This window comes from Ciconia boyciana, chromosome 5, assembly GCF_034638445.1.
Source record: "Ciconia boyciana chromosome 5, ASM3463844v1, whole genome shotgun sequence".
Lineage (NCBI taxonomy): Eukaryota > Metazoa > Chordata > Aves > Ciconiiformes > Ciconiidae > Ciconia > Ciconia boyciana.
In genome coordinates this window covers 41985209-42007485 of record NC_132938.1, presented here as the reverse complement: position 1 = coordinate 42007485, position 22277 = coordinate 41985209, and the positions used below count along the sequence as shown (strand labels likewise).

The 22277-nt window shown below is 40.0% G+C and overlaps 1 protein-coding gene across 3 annotated transcripts in view; it reads left to right on the top strand.

Moving 5' to 3' along the window:
• The window catches only part of GALNT7 (polypeptide N-acetylgalactosaminyltransferase 7), a 74345-nt gene that overhangs the window by 10430 nt on the left and 41638 nt on the right, over positions 1–22277 (top strand). For all 3 annotated transcript variants that reach the window (XM_072862516.1, XM_072862515.1, XM_072862517.1), the window contains exon 2: positions 21248–21702. In XM_072862516.1, the coding sequence (XP_072718617.1) occupies positions 21248–21702 (455 nt within the window). The remainder of the gene's footprint in view (positions 1–21247; positions 21703–22277) is intronic.

The following is a 22277-nucleotide window of genomic DNA, read 5'->3' as shown; positions in this document are numbered from 1 at the left end:
GACTCGTCATGTCAGTCACCTCTCGGGGCGTTACCAAGTTGTGCTCCTGTTGTTATCATCTACCAAGGCTGGTGATGACAGGGGAGTTGTCAAGCTGTTGTGATAAAAGGGAGCAGACTGCCAGGATAGTTCATGCAGCCTTTAATCTTTGTGTATGCCTGAGGGGCCTTGGGAAAGAGGATGGCAGGGAGCAGGCGGGATTAATTTTTCTGGATGAAATTGATATGTCCTGGGGGTTGGCCTACTTTAAAAATAATTAGAATTCTTTGAAATCTGCTGTCCTTGAGCACACTTCATCTGTCCTACGTCCCCCTTCTCTGACTCCCATATGCCTCGATCTTGTGGTTGAGAGGTGTGAGAGATGTCTCGTGCCTCTTTGGGAGGTGTTTGTTTTGGCGATATTTCCCAGAGGTGCACAATTTCTAAACCCAAGCTGACTTGAATATATGTGTGTGGTGAAATGCGCACAGGGACTGCAGGTAATCAGAGGTACCTAGTTATGTTTTTGCTGTTAAGCTGAGAACAGAGAGGCTGCTGGGCTTACAGTAAGGCATGCAAGAAACCTATTTTCAGTTCTTAACATAATTTTTGCATTTACTGGAAACAATAAGATATCTTTTTGTTTTAAAAATTAACTTTTTTGAACAGTCCTGTATGTTTGCATTGGGTGATGAAGGTATGATTGGATCCTTAGAAGAAGGCTTGATGATGATCATTGACTGCAGCCAGCACAAGTCCATGTTAGTGTAATGAGGTGCATTGATCTTTTGTTGTTCCAGGTTCTTATTCCAATCTCATCCTCAGCTGAAGGATGAATACCTCAATTTATTTCTTTTTTCCTGGTCAATTTTTTTTCCCTTATTGATTCTTTGTGGGAATTTGGGGAGTTAATTAGGCTTATTCTCATGACCCACTGTTCAACAACTTAAGACTTTTCTTGCATTGCAGTAATGATAAAATTAAATAATATGATATGAATAGCATTAAATGATACGGATATCTGGAAGTAAGGAAGGAAGATAAATGATCAGACCACTTCTCTTGACTTTATCCTCTGTAATAGATTGGGCAATCTGTCTTCTAACAGGTTTGTCACGGGATATAAAATGCTAAGGATTTTATGGAGAAAAAAAAAACGGTTTCATTTTAAACTCTACAATTCATGTCTACGATTAAAGAAGTCTTTACAGCCTTAAACGCTGAGCACCAAAGTTTTCACTGATAGACCTGGCCATTTAGCATTGCTGCAAAGGAGAGGTGGCTTGAACAGGTTTTTGAACAGGTTTTATCGTGCACAGTATCTGCAAGAATTTAGTCTGTACTGATAACTTGTCAAAATACAGTTTGCAATTTAATCCCAGCAATCCTAATTTTCAGGAATTGTTCACAGCTGTTAATTTCTAAGAAACAGACAGAACTTTTATCTATTAATTTGGTTTATCTAACAACCGTAATGTACTACTTAATGTTACCAAAGGCATAATGTTGCAAGCAGAATTCATTATACTTTTTAGGTCAATGCTTTAAAAATATATTTTAATAGCTTAACTGAATAATCTTGATTCTGATGCCTTAAAAAGTCCATCAGTGAGAATACTTTTGAGTATCAGAAAGAATCGTGTTTTATCATCTTCCTTTTTTCATTTTCAGACCTGAGATTTCCTGAGTCCAGAGTAAAATAATTTTTACGTATTTACTAAAATGCATGGGGATGTATTTTCAAGCCCAGTTTTACTAATGAGGGAGTTAAGGTTTCCGGTATGGAATCAGTGCCTTATAGGTGAACCCATTAAATATTCCTGTATGTAGTTGTATGTAGCTGACTTCCTGTAAGTCACTTCGGCTTTACAAATGGAAGCCTTTCAGCAGTGTATGCTTATGAGATCTATTCATAGCCTAACACCAAAACTCAACAGCTTTCCTGTAAGAAGTCCATTTGCTCCCCTGCATGCATTTGTTCATTTTGTCAGACCTTAATGTTGCTTAACTGTTTTTATACTCTATATCGGCTATAGGACTCGAAGAAACTTTAAACTGTATGGAAAAGACCAGTTATGGCAACTCTAATGTTTTATAACCAGTGCTGGTTTTATCCCAATGCATTTTAACCTCTGCAGTGTTCCTTTCTCTTCATACATTTTTGCTTTTGAAGTTTCGGTTTCTTTACTTACTTTGATTTATTTTGTCTGTAGACTGAAGAAATGTGGCCAGCACTAGACTGGCACATTCCCTAATACCCTTTCTTATTGAGCTGTAGTGGCATAAAAGATTGGATACAAGAGTGAGAAAGTACATGCTAATTCTGCTTAATTCTTTGTCTTATGTGGAAGGGAGTTCTGCCTGTCATTTGGGTGCATTTTGTAAGGAAAGGGTAGTACTGGAGATCTAGAAATACCTGTTCACATCATAATGCTGTGTAAAGTCACCATTTTTATATATTTTTAATGAGAACTCTGTTGATGCTTGGAACTTTCCTGGAAAGGGAAAAGTGCCCTCACCTAATGCAGGGCAACCGCTGGTTATGCACATCTTCCCTCTCCTCCCAGAATTTAAGAACATGCAGCTATCTCCTTAATCTGTAGTAAGAGGAAAATAATCTTTTTTTTTCTTGTAGCTGTATTTTGGTTTAGACGAATAAAGGGAGACGCACACTGCTAAGAATATTTAACAGAAATATCGTTTTGTTTAGAGCATAACTATGTTCCTGCGTTTCCATTTACCGTGGAAAGCACTGGAAGAGCACTCTGGGGAGTCCTGGGAAGGGGAACAGCAGCCACTGCCCAGACCACCCAAAACAAAGTCTGTTTTACTGTTACGGGCTCTCCCTGCATAGGAATGCTTGGATTTTTTCTTGCTTCTGTGGCTGAGATGGGGTCTGGCTGTGGTGACTCAGAAAACCACACAACTGGGCAACCCTGCCTATTTTTTTCTGGTGCTCTTAGTGCACCGTGTGTGTCTGGCCCTAAATTTGGGAGGGATATAAGTGTGCTGCCGTTGTGCCTCCACTTCCTCAGCCCAGCAAGCGGGTCTCCTCCAAGGGAGAAGAAAGGTTTAGAGAGGCGCACTCTGGGTTTTTTTTTTTTTTTTGGTTGGTTGGTTTTGTTTTAAAGGTACAAAAGAAACAAACCCTCTCTTGAGCCACACAGCCGCTCTCCTGCCAGCCTGCAGGTACTGGTTCTCCCCGCAGAGGTCCCGGGGGTGGCTTGTAGAAATGTATCCGTCCTTCTCTGGAACATCAGCTTGAAAAATCCAGCACCTATCAGACAGAGCTTTAAATCCACAGCAAATTAGCGAAAACAAAAATGTAAAGGCAGCTTGTCTGTTTCAGCTAAAGAAATACAGTTTTCATTAGTTTTCTGCAAGAGCTAGGTGCATTTTGTAATTCGTATTCCTGGTATTCCACAGTTCACCTTGCAGCAGAGATGAAAAATACCACCTTCAGGCTTTACTGTATATCTGCAATCTTGGGAAGAGAAATGTCAGTGTAATGCATTGTAGTATTGACATTCAGAAGTCTTCCAAACTTTGCTTTTTAAATAAAACAGGGAAGTCAGACTTGAGTCCCTTTACTCAGTAGGAAGAGTAGGCAAGTGATTTTTTTTTTTTTTTGCCACATCTTATATAAATCTGACTTCCTTTACAAATCTACAGTTGTGTCACACTGTCAAGAATTATTGAACTGGAAATGCCATGCTAAACAAAAGGAAAATATGCTGTTTCCAGGTAAAATACTATGTCTGAAGTGACGTTTATTGCTTGTGGCTTTCAGCTGCTTTTTAGTAAAGAAATGCACAGAGTTTCTGCTATTCATGTTCTGTTGAAATTATTAAAAATGGAAAGCTGAGTAGTACCTTATTTTTGAGCTTTCATATTTTTTAACTGGAGTGAGTTAAATGCAAAGTGAAAAATTCCAGCTTTACTGAAGTCGGAAAGGCTATCTAAATTTTTTGCATAGGATCATAGGATAATTCAAGCTGGAAGGGACCTGAGGAGGTCCCTAGTCCAACCTCCTGTTCAAAGCAGGGTCAGCTATGGGGTCAGACAGGCTGCTCGGGGCTTTGTCCAGGTGGACCTCGAAAACCTCCAAGGAAGGAGATGGTACAACCGCTCTGCTGAACTTGTCCTATTGCTTGGCGGTTCTCATGGTGCAAGTTGGTTTTATATTCAGTTGAAAATTTCCATCAGTTTCACCAAAGAACACACTGACACCTCTTCGTCGCTGTCCCTGATATTTTTAGTTTGTGATGACACTTAAAACTGTAGAACTGTTTAATTGTAATTTAAGAAAAAAAAATAGTGGGTTCTCTGGTTTTTGTGTTGGGGATTTTTTGTTTGTTTTAGTTTACTGGAACTGTGTAGTGGGATAGTGGCTCAGTCTGGTTTTCTCTATCTTAACTTAGAAGATTTGTCCTAGTCTACATTGTGTGGTAAAGTAATGTATGGAGAAAAATGTTGATTTGGGTAACTTGCATATGACAGTTTTAAACAGAGCATATACCTTTTATATTGTGCTGTTGTCACTTATGTGCAAGAACTTTTAAAAAAGAAAGCACCTTATCTTAAAAGCCAACTGATTAATGACAGCAATAATACTGGCTTGGTTGACAACCATGCAAATGCATTGTCTCTTAGAGAAAAGGCTCTTCTGTGTTCCTTTTCCTTACCATTTTCAATATAATAGTTTTGCAGGTTATTGAAAGGTAGCAAAACACAGTGGATTTTCTTCCTTTTATATTTCGATTAGAGTGTCTTCCTTGTCGATTTTTGGATTTGTTTTGCTGATTGTGTTTTGATGTACAGTAAACAAGTCTGTATTGTTTACTGTCCTGTCCTGGTACATCTGTCAGTTCATCCTTCTCTGGTATTTGATGGCTCATGCATATAGCTTCTCTGTCATATAGAAGATCGAAATACTGCCATCTTTCTTCTTTTGCAGTTCTCTCGGGAGGCACCGTCTCTCCCCAGCTAGACATAAATGTGAACGGCCTTACTGATGCTTCCTTCTCCAGCTGCTGGCCAGATTGTGCTCTGTTAGAGACAGACTCTCTTTCTCAGGGACTGCAGAGGGCTTTTGAAATTGGTTGTCTGACAGGCTTTAACAAAATTGTCTTTGTTGGAAGTTAAAAGTGCAAGGCTAGCATGTAAAGGTCTTGATTCAGCGAATTGCATTCCGATTTAAATACCCATTTAATGAACTGGATAGATCATAAGTATGCTTCACTAATATCTTTGCTGTGTTCGATGCAGTAAGCAAAGGGCACAGTTTTTATAAATGCAGTTATTAGCAGCTCCATTTGAAGCCTACCAGGAGCGTGCATGCTTTGTGCTTGTGGAAATAGCTCCAGCTGGGAACAGCATTACTGGAGCGAGTATAACCTGAGGAACGGCTTGCTGTCATTTTGAGATCAATTTTTAACCAAAATTCCATTCTGGTTATTTACGTGGAGGGTCTGAATTGCCAAGACTTCTGATTTCATAACAAAAATATTTACAAGGAGTGAACACTTGCTAAAAAGATTACAGTGCTTCAGACAAATGCCTCTTGCTTATGCTGTTTGGATGGTGGTGGTATCCTGTGGTTAGACCCAGCGCTGAGAACACTGACTTCCATTTCTTGCAAGCAAGAAGGATCCTCGTGCATCTTTGTGTGTGCTGTACACTAAATCATTTAAACAGTAGAATGCTACAGTCCAATTGCAAAAGAATCAGTGCACACAGGAGGATGACGTTCGTTTGCATCTTCTCCAGGCATGTGGTCAGAAATGCCAGCCTGAGTGTACCTGAGCTGGAAACTTTACAAAGGTGATGTGAAAACTCTCTTCAGGATCTGACAGATGTAGGCAGGTCCCTTGGAAGATGTTCAGGGCTAGAAGCTGATCCTTGGTGCCATGTTAAGAGAAGGCAGTAGGATGTCGGTTCCCAAGGCAGTAGGATGTCGAAGGCAGTAGGCAGTAGGATGTAGAAGGCAGTAGGATGTCGGCTTTGAAAGTAATGTTTTGAACGTTAGTATCGGGCAGCTTCAAATTTAGATTGCACCACCATGGAACATCTGCACTAACAAAGTAAATGTCAAGGTAGTCCGTTTCTTGAAGTCGAGGTGCAGCGTGTCTGCTGCTCTGCTAGGTCTTGTGGTCTCAATGCGAGCGTGGCGATTTCCACAGTCGAAATAAAAGATATTGCGTGGAGAGTACAGAGCTAAGTGCAAGGCTGGAAGCATAGTGGAGAGCAGACAGGTTCAATGGAGTCCACTCGAAGTTTGTGGATTATATTACAGTATTCTTGCTGGCTATCGAAAAGATGCAAAGAAGCTGGCTGTGCTCGCACACGATGTGGCTTCTAAAGCAAAGCTATGAAATAGGTTTTGATATTCATCATGTTTACTTCACAGCAGAACAAGTAATGTTACTAGCTGTATATGGCACAGGAAGAGTAGTCAATTTACCAAGACTGATTTACCTGTTCAATAACTTGGTTCTTACTAGTTTAGTATTGTTGCAGATCTTTTTTCCTTCTTATACTTCAAATGCATGTATTGTGTTGATTTTTTTTTTTTAAGTATTTGGGACAGATAAGAACTTACCTTACCTCAACAATTCGGTAGAATATAACTAATTTATTGGCAAATACCACACAGACTGTCTTTAATATCCTACATAGAAAAGATACGGGAATGAAGGGTCAAGGAGAGATGAGACAGAGAACGCAATTGATCATAACAAGTGATTTCCCCTCACTTATCTAGTCAAGCAGTTCACAAGGTAATTATGTAAATACTCTGAATTTCTGAAATCTTTTGGGAGTTCAGATGAAACTTTCAGAAACAGGTTTTAGACTGTATGTGTAATTTTCATACAATGCAGCTTTTGGCTTCAGCTGGCTGTTTCTTTGAAAAGGCTTTCAAAATGGTAGAGTTGATCAAATTGTGAAATGCAATTTAAAAAAAAAGGACAGAAATAGGCTGTTGTAAAGCTGGAGAATGGTAACAATATTTCAAGATAAATGAAAATCTAATCATGCAGTTTGCTTCTTAATAGCAAGAAATATGAAATGAGATTGATGTATGTGTCTTTAAAAATTGAGGCAGGCAAGATACAGCACAGAAACCTGCATCCCTTGATCAAGCATGTCCATCAGGGATGGATTTATTGTATTGTAAATGTCATTTACTCACTGTGGTATATAAAACAAATGCATGATTTTTAAATATCCATCTGTCAGATGATTGAGAAACAAGGATGAAGTTCCTCTGCGGGCTTTAACCAGTGCAATGTTCATAGCTGATGCCTGGAGGGCCAGAAAAGCTGTCCGCAGCCGCTTGGAACATGAGGATTGATGGTAGTTTTTATTCCTTTCTGAGGCTTTTTCCCTGTGGAGGGAAAAATAATAGAAGTTGCATATTTTCAATAGCAAAGTTATGGATTATAAATTGTAACTCTTTGGTCTCTTACTTTTTAAATTCAAAGCATATGCTTGTTTTTACCTGCTTATCTCTACAGCTTAAAATTTGATTACTTAAATTTTGATTGTTTAAGTCCAAAAGAAACAGCTTCATCTCTTTCATCAGTCTACAGAGAACATTCCTAAAAGGGCCTTGGTCTTAGTAAAATGAAAAACCTTTCCCCCTCATAGTCTACTGTGTAACACTACTACATGGGAAAAGGAGGAGAATAATCCTTCCTTTATGAAGCAAATGAAGCTGGACAGAGGGCATCTTCAAAATCCTTAAGAATCTCTAATGTCCATATGAATAAACATGAGTTCTATTTTTAAGATCTTGCTCAAACATATGCATAAAATGAAGGATATTCCTGGAGCGAGACAGAACGTGGAAGGAGCAATGACTCAACTAGGAAGGTCACAAGCTTCATTTAATGTTGAAGTGCAGTGACGAGAACAAATCTTGTACTGAACCTCTTCAGTGATGCTGTGTGTTAAGCCTTTCACCTTGGAGGACACAACTTTGGGGGGGGGGAGGAGAGATGAAAGAGGTTTTCGGGATGGAAAAGAGGTGGCTTGTTATTGCTGAAGCGTTAAGGGCTGTGGAAGAAAGTTCTTAGCAATTGTGGTAATGCCTCGAGTGTAGGTGTAGGACTGGACGAGACCAGCTGCTGGGCACAAAAAACAGGGCAATGCAGCTGAAGATCACGGAGTGCAGGAGTGAAATGAGAAAGTACCAGAGAGAAGGTCCGAGTGATAGAAATGATAGTGTTCTGGATTATGGCAGTATTGCAGTGAAATAATTCATTCTTATGGCTGTTTTCTCTCTTTGTCTTCCATTTGATTGCAAAAACTATTGGAATTGTTTGCCAAGCACTTAAAAGCATGTGTGCGTGGCACTGTAGAAACTGCTACTACTGTAGAAACAGTTAAACGACATGGACCAGCATATACTAAATTGACAAGACGACAATACAACACTATACTTATTTTCAGGTATTTAGGATCGTTTGCTCTTAATTTTTATTAGTTGTTAAAGTTGAATAGCCTAAGGGATCTACAAGGGAAGGAGGTCATTTAAGCTAAGAAACAGGACCTGCTTTCCTGTGTGAATACCATTCTGCTAATCTACTTTACTAACAGAATATCTGTTATTCTGCTAGCCTCTAACTGGCAATACAGAGAAAGATAGTAAACCTCAGATGAAAAACGAATGGTTTTGGGTTTTTTTTCTGAAGAAAGGAAGACATAGTCCAAGAGTCATAGATCTGGAGGTCCTTTTGCATCTTGCAGTGAACTCTGATGCAGATGATGTCTTAAGCAATTGTTCATTTTGTTCTTAATACTCACAATTTTTCCAGTCAAGCATTTACAAAATGCCTCTAGAGAGAAAAATTGTGGACAGTTGTCTAATTATGGTATGCTCCTCTTTTTCCTTGTATCCTGGGGGAAAACTTTATAGGCCAGGAAGGTGTTGGTTATTCAAATTATTATGAAGCAATCTATTATAGCCCAAGTATGCTTCTGATTAATTTTATTGTAAATGTGGGATAAAAAAATGCCTTTATCTTCACTCTGATTTGCTGGTCTTGACTTGAAAGTCTATTTTTCTCTTAACAAAAAATGCATTTCAGTTTGTCAGGCTGCATCAGAAAACTGTATCTTATGGTTGTGACGCGTTCAATAATATATGGTCCAAATGCATGTCTCTTAGAAAAAGCTTAGGGAAGATGGAGAACAGCATCTAATACTTGACTCTGAATCCCTTGTATGCAAGTTGAAGGGCAGAGTTATGTTTCCTTTTTTGTTGATGATTTTACTGTTTTCTAGATGTGTTATATGAGCCATTCAGCGCTGTTTTCAAAATCTGATCAAATGCTTAGCGTTGCTCCAAACCACATAGCCATGTACAAATGTGGTACTCATAATCACTTGGAGGAGGGAGACAGGGAAAAAAATCTTGCATTTTCTGCCATCCATTTCTGCAATCCATTTCTCAAAAGGGATTTGTTGATATTCAGCTTTTGCCTAGAAGAAAGTCAGAAAAAAATTTCGCCTCCACCTTCTGCCCCTCTAAAATAGGGTAAGCAATGGCACCATCTTAATCAAAGCACTGTAAACAAAACTGGAAATTTGAGAGAAATTAAAAGGAGAACAGAAGGTTGCGTTTGAACAAAATACATAACAAATGTTTACAGAAATGAGAGATGATAATCTTGATTAGAGCCAGAATTCTGAGCATTTGGAGACTTCCCACAGCCTTCATCTGCTTAAACATTTTTCTGGGGTTGGCTGTGTCCCTAGAAGCCAGTTTGTTGCACTTTTTGTTTAGAAATGCATCACTTCATCTACTGCTTTGCTCCTCCTGTGATACTTAACTAGGCTGATTTGCCAGCAGTTGGCATATTTGCTTCAGGAACAAGTCACCTTGCTGAACCTCTTGCACAGCAAGGTACCCCATGGCATGGATTGCCTCCAGGTTGAGAAGTTGAAAAAGAATTCTTTTCATTAAGTTTCTTCAGAGGAAACAAGGTTTAACTTTGTAGGCAATAAGCATTGTCCTTCCTGTGAGTAGATGCAGCTTGACATCTCCTAAGACTTCAGGTGGAGAGTTGCTTCAGGAAAAAAAAGAAAACTGAAAGCAATTGGGTCCTTAGAATCTCCGCTCTCCAGGCCAGGCAAGAAACTAGACTTCGCTTTGCAAAGACAGGATCGGCGTCTGGTGGGCTTTGCTTACCTGGGATAGTTTTTCTCCCTGGTGCTGCAGTAGAACACTGACTGTGCCCCAGGGCTTGGTGCTCGCCTTGCTCTTTGGCCTCTTCATGGGACTTGGCTGTTATCATAACAGCGTTCTGAACAACTAAATGACAATAAAATATTTTAAATGGCTGGATTTAGCATGAAGTGAGTCAACCAGCATACAAATTTGATTTTTATTTTTTTTTTAAATTTGTGTGGAGTCTCATCTGTGGTATAGCAACCCGTATGGTGCATTCAAGGGTAAACATACCAAACAGGTGCTTCTTTGCTGGCTTGGAGGTCTGAGTCACTGCAGTCTCTGTTTGAGAATGAATTACTGTGGATGACGCTTTACAGAAGTTTGCAGTTGAAATACCATGCTAAATACATGCTAATGGCAACATAGGCAGCAGTATGTAGAAATTTGTTGTGCAGAGAAAGAAGGAAGGTTATGGGTATTTGAAAAGCAGTTGATGGCAGACTCTTACAGTTGAAGCACAGTCTCTGGGTCAGCTGGTGGCTGATTAGACCAGTCTTAAGTACTTAACCTAAAATGACTTACCTTGTATGATGTACAGTTTGCCTGTTCTCGATTTGTGTCATGTTCCATTAAGAAGAACAGGCCAGGATCAGTGCAGGTAATCTTCTTGGCAGGCAAGGAAAGCGTGTGGTCTCTTGTGGTCTCTGGTTTCTTGGGGACCAGAGAAATTGCACTTCAATGCAACAGAGAAAGCCACTTAATTAACAAGAGGCAAAAACACACCTGAAAAGATGCAGTGTGTAGGGAGATACTTGCTTTTATGCTCTTTTATTTATATTTTGTCCTACTTGATCACTAGTTGTAATAAACTTATAATCAATTCTTGCTGATCTGAGTTTAAAAGCCTTTCTGTCATCTTTGGTGTGCTGTCTGTAAGGAGAGGATCTAGGAGGCTCTGGATCGTACTTCTGTCTTAATCCAGGGTCTTCTAACAACTTTTCTATTATTCTGCAGAATAAGCAGCTACGAATGTGGTTTGGTTTTTTTATTGCGCAGGCTACTAGTGCCACCATCTTTCCGTTTCTAGAACATGGGAGAGACTAAAATACAACATCACCTTAGGTAATACAGCAGCTTCATTTATGATTCAGTTTAAGAATACTTGTGTTACTTGAAAATGATTGTAATCTTAACGATAAGAGGCTATTTTGCTTCCTTTAAAACTAGCCTTAAGTTACAAAGTTAAGCAGAGATTTCTTTAGTATCTGTTTATTCAGATATTTATCTAAGTCTTTCTATTTTAGATCTCCTTAGTTACTATCCCAGATTACATGGTGCTCTGCAGAGCCGCAAGGAGAGGTGCATTGCTTGTGGTTACCTCCACAAAGTTCTTGGGCATCTCTTAAGTGGAGGCATTGGGTGAAGTGGATCTCTGGCAAGACTTCTGTAATGCACCATGACTACTGAACTACAGATGGGACCGGGGCAGTATGGGACGATAAACTATGACAGTACCAGGAACGGAAGGATGGGATGTGTAAAAGCTGAGTAAGAGGTGAAGCTCAGGCAACACGGAAGGCAAGTTGGAAGGTTTAACAGCTGGTTCGATATTCTGCAAACGCTGAGTGCCAGCAAAAACGAGGACAGTAAAAGACTCCTATTTTTGACATTACTTAGTTCTGAAGCACTCAGTGTCTTTATTTTTACTCGCTTTCAGTCAGGCAGAGTCTAATGGTGAAGCTGCCTGTCGCACAGGAATTCGGGAAGTACTGCACCTCTCCGAAGGAGGCACATGTAAGATAGGTCAGGTACAGGCCGTGTTCTCACTGTCCTTTTTGTACTCCTAAATCTCACTGAAGGTGAGAGAGACAGAGAAGTTTGCAAGTTTTGGGTGGCCAGCGGCATCCGCAATAAGAGACTGGGTCTGGCACAAGACACTCTGGCCAGGTCTCCTGGTCATCTCTGCTTTTGATGAAGGTGACTGAACTTTGCTAAGTGAAGGAAGTTGCTCAGTCTGGACCAGATGCATATGAGTGACCATTACATTTACACAAAATCCCGACTCCTCCAGGAGGAGAGACGTGTATAGCAGGAGCTTGGGGGGGAGCAGGGACGTCAGAAAAGGGAGTGTAGGAGCAAGGGCAGTGGGTAAAGCAGTACGAGCTGAAACAGCATTTGTGGCAGGATTGCGTCGCTCTGCAGGAGTTTGTGATATGTGCACAGCAAGGCCAAAGAGGATGACGGAAGCATCATTAGCTCAGACGAATTCCCCTTGCAAGTGAAAAATAATATTGCAACCATTTCATTTAAATGGGATGCTTAGATGGGTATCATACTGACTTATCTAAATGTGGATATATATCTTTAAACAGGGTACTCTGCAGGTAAACTTGGGATTTAATGGTGTTTCCCCTCTGTTAGGGAAATAGCTGGGCAATCAGGTTATTTCAACTGAAAATAAGTATTCTTGCATTGTTAGAAATTTGAATATTGGAGTTACTTATATTTACAGATATGCCACAAAAAAAAAAGGGAAGGACAAGGGGCAGAGGTGGTCTCCATATGATTTGTTACCTGAGGGCTTCCATAGCTTGATACAACTTGGTATGCGATGACCTTGTGAGATGTTGGCTGCAGACCATGGCAGTATGCAGCAATAGCCTGAAGTCACTGTCCTAGATGAATGCTTCTGCTGTAGACAGTTCTGAAGTAGACAGTATCTTCACAAAAATCCAAGAAGACAGGAAGAGCTAGTTGGTTTTTTTTTTTGCCCAGGGAACTTTTACAGCAACAGCAACCATTTAAAAAATAAAAAGTTGAGAAACTGAGCCTTATCTTCCTCTGTGTCTTTCTTCCACTCACAGGTTCAAACACCAGCAGAGATGACCTCAGATGTTAGTGAATATTGTTAGTTTTTTAGACTCATTACTAGGTAATAAGTTGTTTTTACCATTTTTTGGAATTGGTGATACAGAGACTCACGTAGATTAATGCAAGTCACTCAAACTTGAATGCTAGATTCTGTCAAACTCCTTCATAATAGCAGAACATCGAGCTGTTGCCAAATTCACATTTTTACGAATAGTTCCTCTTCTTTATTATTTTTGAACCTTTTAATTTTTTGAACATGCCACTTGCTTTTCCATAAGCAATGCTCTCAAACCTCAGGCATGTCAACCCTAAGACGGAAGAAGATTGCTGATCTTACTCCTCTAAGTTGTTTTGCCTCAGCTAAGTCAGGTAATTTTGGGGCTCAAAGATACTGCTACTTCATTTTTTTTTTTTTCAATGGGCTGAGTCGATATTAACAACTGTGATCTGCTGGTATCTATTGAAAACTTAGTTGCTTCTGTAACTGTAGAAGTGTAAATACTAGCGATTGTGCTGTTCTGCCATATCAGATAGGACATAAGAAATGAGTGGGAAAAAGGATTTTCCTCAATGCTGCTGACTAGCAGTTTTATTACAGGTATCTCTCCCTGGCAAAACAGTTCCCTCTTGAGGAGCTACTCGGGAACTGAGAGAAAGGGGGCAAGAAAAAGAAAGCTGGATAAAGGATGGTGCAGGGCAATGAGTAGTGCATCACATATCAATCACCTTGACAGATGCTGTGAAATCTAGGAAGCAGGTGAGGGGGGCAGTTCCCTTGCTTTTTTTAAATTAAAAAAAACACAACATTTTCTTTTTCATTCTTCAGATGTAGGTGAGGGTGCAATACACAGCCGTATAAACCTACTGCTGAACACGCATTTGTCCAAAGCTGCTTGTGGCCCTTGCACCTCAGTTACACTTAAGAGTTACGTATTTTTTTAATGAATAGAACATATATATATATGTGTGTGTGTGTATATGTATATATAAAAATTATGCATATAATGTCATGCTTGCTTGTTTAGATCATCAAAGTTATTTTTAATTGTTTGGAGTTTTCTTTGTGGCTCATAAGTGGCTTCTGACTAAGTCTTGTGTTGGACACTCCAAAAAGTAGACTGTGGTCATTGTCTGGTAGGATTACTTGCTCTTTGGAGATGCCATCACAGTAGTGTGTTTGTGGTACACAACTGTAGTCAAGTGAGTTCTGTCTACCAAAACTTATTCCAGGTTGGTATAACACAACTTACACAGCTTTAGCACTAATAGGTATGATTTAAGTCTTGTTTAAGTATGTTTTGTTTCCCCTAGAATATTTAACAGGGCAGAAATCTACTATGCACAGATGGCATTGGTTGCATAATGGACTTTCTTGTTGTCAGTATATCTATCAAAATTGAGGGCAGCTATGAACATAACTTAGACTTATGTTTTCCTGGAAATGCTGGTGACAAATACCATCAACAGTACGGCTTTTCACTTGGGTTGCACAAAGCATGCAATTACTGTGATTTAGCAATCTGTTATTTTTACAAACATGGATTTTTAAACTTCAGAAGTTTTCTATAATTTAGAGTGAAATTATATTTCTCTCTATACAGTTCCCATAAGTGCTCTGTTCTAAGTTTACAGAAGTTTTAAAAGTCACTGTAGAAGCTACTGAGCACATAAGTATGCACTCCGTCATCTTTGGAGTGCCTCTGAAATACACTGAGAGAAGCCAAAGCAAGAGAGGGACAAGTCTTGCCCAGGCACTGTGACAGCAAATGCCCCTTTCGAGCCAGGTGCTCATATTCAACAATAGAATTCTCCTGGTCCAACTTCTGCCTGAATTGGAGTCAACGCCGTTACCTTGTGATGAAATTGTTTGATGTAAGCTTTTGCAAAATATGACTTGAAGGCAGTGCTGCATGTGGAGCCTAAAACAGACCTTTTTGTGCAAAAAAAATTGTAATGATCACAAAGGGCTTTTTAATTTATATATTTATTTATTTACTGATGTGATGGCAGTTGTTTGAGAAGCTGTGTTTTTCCATCTGTGTGTGTTTTTGGTTTTGCTTTCCCCTCTGCAGCTGGTCCTGCAGTAGCAAGAACTTCTGATTGCTTGGATGGATGTTTACCACGGGTGGTGGAAGTGGAGGGAGCGTGCAATTTTATGGGGTCCCTTTGGCAGTCAGACAACTGTGTTGTGGGAATCATTGCTTATTTATTTATTCTGAAGTTAGTGGGTATCTAGAGTGAAATCTATTCCTAAATACATTGGTTTTCCCTTTTCTCTGTGCTTGATCCTGTATACTGAAAAGTCTTTGGTTTTAAAAGTGTTGCGGAGTCTTTTTTCTGTTATGTGGCAGAAAAATAGTTGCAGGACTAAGTAATTCAGTGTGGCACATTATTTTTTCCATCTATGCCCTGAACTGTAACCTGGTAAGACCCACGCATAATGATTCAAAGCAAACCAAAATATACTACGTGCTGGAGTGTTTTCTCTCTCTTATTAGCTGGTAGAGCAGAATCATGCTAGAAGCTTGGCTGAGAACAGGCATTATTTTAGTATCTTCCCAGCATGAGTCTAGTCAATAAGGAAATCTCTGAATCCAGCTTGTAGTCCTTTTTCTTTTGTGGGTTTTTTTTAAACAAGGTAACTGAATAAATTACATCCCCCTCCTATTTATTCAAACAACTGAAAATGCTAGGCTCTATATCATTTCTCACAAGTAGCCTTTTTTTCTCCAATAAAGTAGGAGTGTGGCTGCATTAAGTTGAGGTAAACAAAGCAAAATACTTTTAAATATGTTGAAATCCTTGCTAAACTGATAGCTGTGTGGTCTCTGTCAGAGTGTCTGTGACAGCAGATCTATTCAAAATGCTGCTTTTGTGCATAGAAGAGGAACTTGCATCAGGGGAGCTCTGAGAGCTATTGATTCATCCTCAGTTAAAAGTCCTTGAACCCTTCCTTATGGTAGAAGAACATATATTCTATTTGCCTTTCATTGTAAGTGCAGTGGTGTAGATGCAGCCGAGAGTTAAGAAAGGTAAAAAGCTGGACTGGAGAAAATAGAACTACGTAGGGATTGGCCTCCTAGGTTACTAAAATATTAAACTGTATCAGTTTTTATAGGTTTTTCATGAGGAACACCAGAATATTGGAATGCTTGGTATCTGTCTTTAAACAGCTGGGTATGAACACGTATATTCTGAGAATGCAAGGGTTTTTTAATTTCCTTTTGCATCCTTGGGTAATGAGAATACTACTGGATTCTACTTAATTATTCCCCTTTTCATTTTTTGTGCATCACTGATTTTTGTCTAGATGAGCAAGTTGCTTTTATAGAAGTTGCTTTGAATTAGCAAACTTTTTTCAGTATGATAATCTTCCATTTTAGAAATGAAGCAAATCCACTTTTTTAACATCAGTTTGTACTTGAGACATTATTTCATAGGGAGTTTTAGGGAGTTGCCAATCTTGAACTCGTTGACTGAAGAAAAGCAGATTATGCAACTTCTACATTTGCAGTTTTAATGCCAGCTACAACTCCAACCCTCCTAGCATGTGACCAATCTTGTGGCCCTATGAAGACCTCTCCCAGTTTTTCCTTTTACATTGTATAATTTAGAAACATGTTTCCAAAGGGATACAGTTATTTTCCCTATACCTTTAATTGCATTCCTCTCTTTTGCAAAAAGGAACAACCTAGTTTGGAAAAAAAAAAAATTTACACCAAATACCTCCTTTTTTTTTTTATACAAGTCAGGGATTGACTGTATTTCTGTCATCTCACTGTTTCCGAAACACCCATTGCAGTGACTCATACGTAATCCCCTAATGAGTGAAAAGAACATTTAAAAAATAAAGAAGCATGCACTGAACTGGAACTAGAAAAGCTGGCAGGAAATCCTAGATCTATCCCTATAGAAAAAAAACAATGATCTGTGGAAAAAACATTTTTCTATATTACTGTATGTAAACAGCTTACTATGCGTCCTTTATAAAGATGTAATGAGATTTTGTTCTTGTTTGTCTTCAGATGTGAAAATTCACAGGTTTCTTGCTTCTCTCCCCTCATTTTTGGATAACCTAAAGTGCAGTGTTCAGATGTATGTTGCGCTTACTTCTTCGAAGCCCTCCCTTCACCTTGTTGTCATTGATTTGTCTCTTCCAAAGTTTTTCAAATAATTTTAAGACTATCTTGTTTTTCCCCTTTAGAAAGGTAGTTGTCGTTTATTTTTTTAATATGCATGCCTTCCAGTTTGACTGTCATTGTTGTATGAATCTTTTAGAAGTTTGATACTACATTTTTAGCTAAGCCAAACTTTTAATCGGTGAGGCACACTGATTAAAAATTATTTCTTTTTTTTTTGTATGTCATTAAATAATTTAAAAACAAAAAGGGGGGCAGGGAGTCATAATTCATAAAAGAGCAAAGGCTCTAGAGGTTCCTAACTAAGGCATTGTGGCTTATATGATGACCAAAACAGTTCTTTGATTGTGGTTTGACTTTGCTTTTTTCCCAGACAGTATTTGGAAAACCTTTGTCTCCATTATCTCTGGAGAAATTAATAACCTCCAGGAGCTGTGGTCTGCATGACACAACACTGCTAGTTCTTAGTTCTTTTTCTTTTTTTTCCCTTTTTTCTTTTTTTTTTCTTTTTGGTAAAAATGCCCATAAAAGACTGAGATGGAGTTAATTTTCTTCATAGCCTCCCCTATGATGCTGTGTTTTAGATTTGTGACCAGGGGTGGGGAGGGAGGAGTGAGCAGCTGTGTGGGGCTGAGCTGCCTGCAAGGACTAACCCACAGCAAATGCCTTCTATCATATTTGTTCTAGGTGCATTTAAAAAAAATGGAGGAAAGAGGTGAATGAGTGTGTCTGTGTGTTTGTGTATAATTTTCTTGTTTTACGCAATATTTTCCCAGGCCTGCAAAAATGGAATATATTTAGTGTCTGGAAGGGAACAGCAAATAAATGCATTACAATGCAAATTGTGCATAACAGTTATAATGAGGCTAAATGTACTATAAGATAAGTCATAGTTCTCATGACAGCAAAATAAACAAATTACTTTGAGAAGTGTTATGTTTCAGTCAGAGAACTGGCTAAGTGGAAGCTTGTAACTGTTTTATAGGTGATAGAAGTGGAATGAAAGGATATTTAATTTCATAGAGGTCAGGGGCATAAGAAATGCCTGCCTGATTGAGACTGGTGATCCAGGATGGTGTCTGAGAGTGGCAGCATGTAAACCTGGCTGCTTCCTATGCTCCCTTCCCTTTGGACTCTTCCAGCATCCACAGCTGTTGAGTTAGAGTTTTTAGAAGGTACCTCCCTGCCCAGCCCTTTCACAGTGCATTTGATGGACCTGTCATCCATCACGTTGTCTCATCTCTGGTTCAACTGTTTTGTACCGTCTCTCTCCACAGCCTCCGGTGCAGCATATTCCAGGAAATCACTGTGCAAAGAACATTTTTTTGGTTGATCTCCTATCAATTTTGTCAAGTGCCTCTAGTTCTTGTATTTAGGGTAAACAGTGGGTTTCCGTTCAATTTATCTGTCACCTTCGTGATCTTCTAAACTTCAGTTGTATACCCCTCAAGCCATCACATCTCCACACTGCAGAGTCTTAAGATGAAAGGCCAGCCTTTCTAGCCTTTCATCTCAAGGTGCCTATCTACCTTCTCCTTCATTCTGGTTGCCCTACTCTGTACCTTCTTTAACTCCTTTTGAGATGCAGAGACCAGAACTAAATATTACTGAAGACGTGAATGCCTCAAAATTGTATGCAGTCAAAATTACGCTCTCTTTAAGCATCCTTCCTGATGATGCCCACCATTTGGTTGGCTTTTATAGCTGCCTCCGCACTCAGAGCAGGAACTAGACGCGAGTAGGTAAGAGCTGAGTGCTCAGCAGTGTTCTGCCAGTCGAGGGGCAAAGCCTTCCTTTTGATTTCTGGGGTAAGTGTGAGATGGTGCTCTCTTCAAAAGTCCTCTCAGGGCTGTATTTAGATCCATGGCAGCCTTCTACCTCCTTGCAAAATGTACTTTTTCACGTGCCCTTGTCCTTCCCTTTCCCATGCTGGCTTTTGAGTTCCTCAGAAAACAGTGATGGAAAAACAGAATACTGTAACACTTCTGCATTTTGTAGGTCTTCCCGGTTTAAACTAGAACAAGCAGAGAGGTCAAAGTTTCTTGAATAAACCCTTATTATTTTGAATTGGAGCTAGTCTGACTCCTATTGTTATCATGTTAACCTATTTTACACTGTTAATGTATCATGCTAACGTATTTTACACTGGATTTTTCTTAATTTCTGAAGTTGTATTATGCAGAATGATACGTGAAGAAAATACTGTAAAGTAGTAGTAAGTATTGTGTGGTTTAGTTAAACGTGGACATGAGTCAGCATTGTGCCCTTGCCGCAGTAAAGGCAAACTGCACGGTGGCTTACACTAGGAAGAGCTCAGCCACCAAGTAAAGGGATGTGGTTTGTTTCCTGACACAGAGCATTAACAAGGCTGCGTCTGGAGCACTGTGTCTGGTTTCTCCTCCTGCACTGCCCGGCACAGGAGAGATGTTAACAGATGGGGAGGAACTAGCCAAGACCTGCTAAGGAGGCTGGAGGGCTGCAGCATGTGGCACGGTCGTGGAAAGGGTAGAGGAGCTCAACTTGCTTTGGCTGGAGAAGTTCAATGGGAAATCTAATTGCAGCTTATCACCCTCAAAAGTGAGGTTACAGAGAAAATAAAGTCTTCCCGGGGGTGCACGCTGAAAGGACAAGAGGCAATCATCACAAGATGCAACGTGAGAAATTTCTACTGAGGTATGAGGAAAAATACATTCACCATCAGACTGGTCAAGCAACTGGAACAGGTTGTATAGAGGAACTGGAGGGTTTTGGGGTGTGACTGGACAAGCCTCTGAGAAACCTGCTCTAACTGAAGCTAGCCCTGCCTCGAGCAGGTTTGACTAGGTGACATCCTTGTGATCTCAATTTTTTCTTTGATTCTGTATTTGTGAATAGACAGTGAGACATTGCTAAAATGTGTGCATTGTTAGATCACACTGGCATCTGTAGAGAACATCTATCCTGTTTACAAATACATAATTTTAGCAGGAAGCCTGAACTTTCAGCAATATTTCCCTGTCGTCCTCTTGGACAGTAGTACTGGAAAAAGCCGTGGCTGTATGTTTTGGTGAGTGTTCATGGGTGAGGCTGCTGCACTCAGGAGACTTCACACTCGGACACATCAAAGCCTTTCTGTCTGGTTTCTTCTAAAATCACCCACCCATATTCTAACCCCACCAACCTTGCTGATCACTGAACATGCCGAGCAGTTTTCGAAATCCCAGCCTTTCTTCTCAGTGAGAACTTCAGATCTCTTGGTGAGGAGGCAGGGAGGAGTGCTGTAAAATGGTGAAGTTGTTTTAAACAAGGATGCGGGGGATATCGGCGCCAGTGCCTGCGGCAGCTCTCTCCAGCCCCAGCGCTGCTTCCCCAGGCGGGTCTGTCTCTGTGGCCGGGCAGCAGATCAGGGCCGCGTCTCATTTTTGCCATCTGTCACCGGTGCTTTCAGCTTACCTCATGGCTCTAAAAGCAGCGCTGCTGTTGCAGTAGTGCTTGGTGGGAGCCAGCCGGGGGGTGAAGGGTAGGGATTAGATGTGGCTCGAGGCTGCCGCTGATGTGCGTGCCAGGTTACACGTAGTCATGGCACACTTTTCCAGGGCAGGAGTGTGTTGAGGCTGTATCTAGCAGCCGCCGAGACCCTGTGGAGGTCTCAGCAGCCGGTACGTGTAGCCTCAGAAACACCCTGTCCAAGAGTAGCCCCAAGGATGCCGTGCTCCGCGTTGCAGCATCGTCTGCCTCCGTACCACCCTCTCCTTCCTAAAATGCTCCGTCGGTGCTCCCTGCACATTGGTTTGGTGTGCAGCCTGAGCTGTGTTCAAGTTAACGTGTCCTGTGTGGGTAGCTGGTCTTTGGGAATGCTTTGGGCACCACTCCATTTCCAGGACCTACTCACCAAGGTAAGTGTGGACACCAGCTGATGATGTTCTCCAGCAGCTGGTTGCTTTAGTAAAATGTGTTCATTCCGCCCCTTAACAGAGACTTCTCCCTTCTTGCTTAACGTATATTTAGTACCAACTCTCAGTGTGTTAAGGTCCTGGATTTAAATAAATAAAGGGTTGTAAATTTATGAGATGTCCTGCTGTTTCTCTGTGTGTATATATAGGATGACAAGGAAGCCAACAGACTTATGCCAAACAAAGGAGACCATGGACTGGGAAACGAGAAATTCAAACCTGTGGTACCTTGGCCTCATGTTGAAGGTGTGGAAGTGGACTTGGAATCCATTCGAAGGAAAAATAAGGCCAAAAATGAACTAAATCATCATGGTGGTGGTGATAAACAGCAAAACATCATCCAGAGGCAGTATCTCACATTTAAGCCTCAGACATTTGTATACCGAGATCCTGTTTTACGACCTGGAGTCCTTGGTAATTTTGAGCCCAAAGAGCCTGAGCCTCACGGAGTTGTTGGTGGCCCTGGAGAGGAAGCGAAGCCATATGTTTTAGGACCAGATTACAAAGAATCCATTCAAGCCAGCATTAAAGAGTTTGGGTTTAATATGGTGGCAAGTGATATGATCTCACTAGATCGGAGCGTTAATGACTTGCGTCAAGAAGAGTAAGCAAACTTTTTGTTTTCTTTTAGTTCTGTTTTTACAGGATTTAATTATTTTCTTTCTATATATCTTAATCGATGCTTAAAACAATATTATTAATTAGTCCAAATACTTATGGCTTCTTGTCCTGACAGGCAAGAGTGCTGTACTATACCAAGTCTTTCCATATATTATTCTCAATGCTTTTCCAATTATTCCTTTCATGAATATTAATCTATATTGATTTATCTCTGAATTCATTCATTTTAGTGTCTAATTGCATGTGTTTGCATGTTCCAGGTCCAGCCACAGTCTTCATGGTTGTATCTTCTTTTCCTAATCCATAACTTAAGATTCGTTTTTAAGAAATAATACTTTTTCTTTATTATGTCTTGAAGAAGTTCCTATACTACAGTTAGTTTATTTGGTTTTGGTTTCACTCCAATGCTTTAAAAAATTAAAAAAAAAGAGAACAGAAACAAAGAAATATTGTTGCCTTTAAATAACTCTGCTTAATTACCTGCATTAACGGAAGTGCAGATCTGCCATAGTGGTGTTTGGGGTTTGGAGCTGATGGAAGAGTAGTCTTCTAACAGTT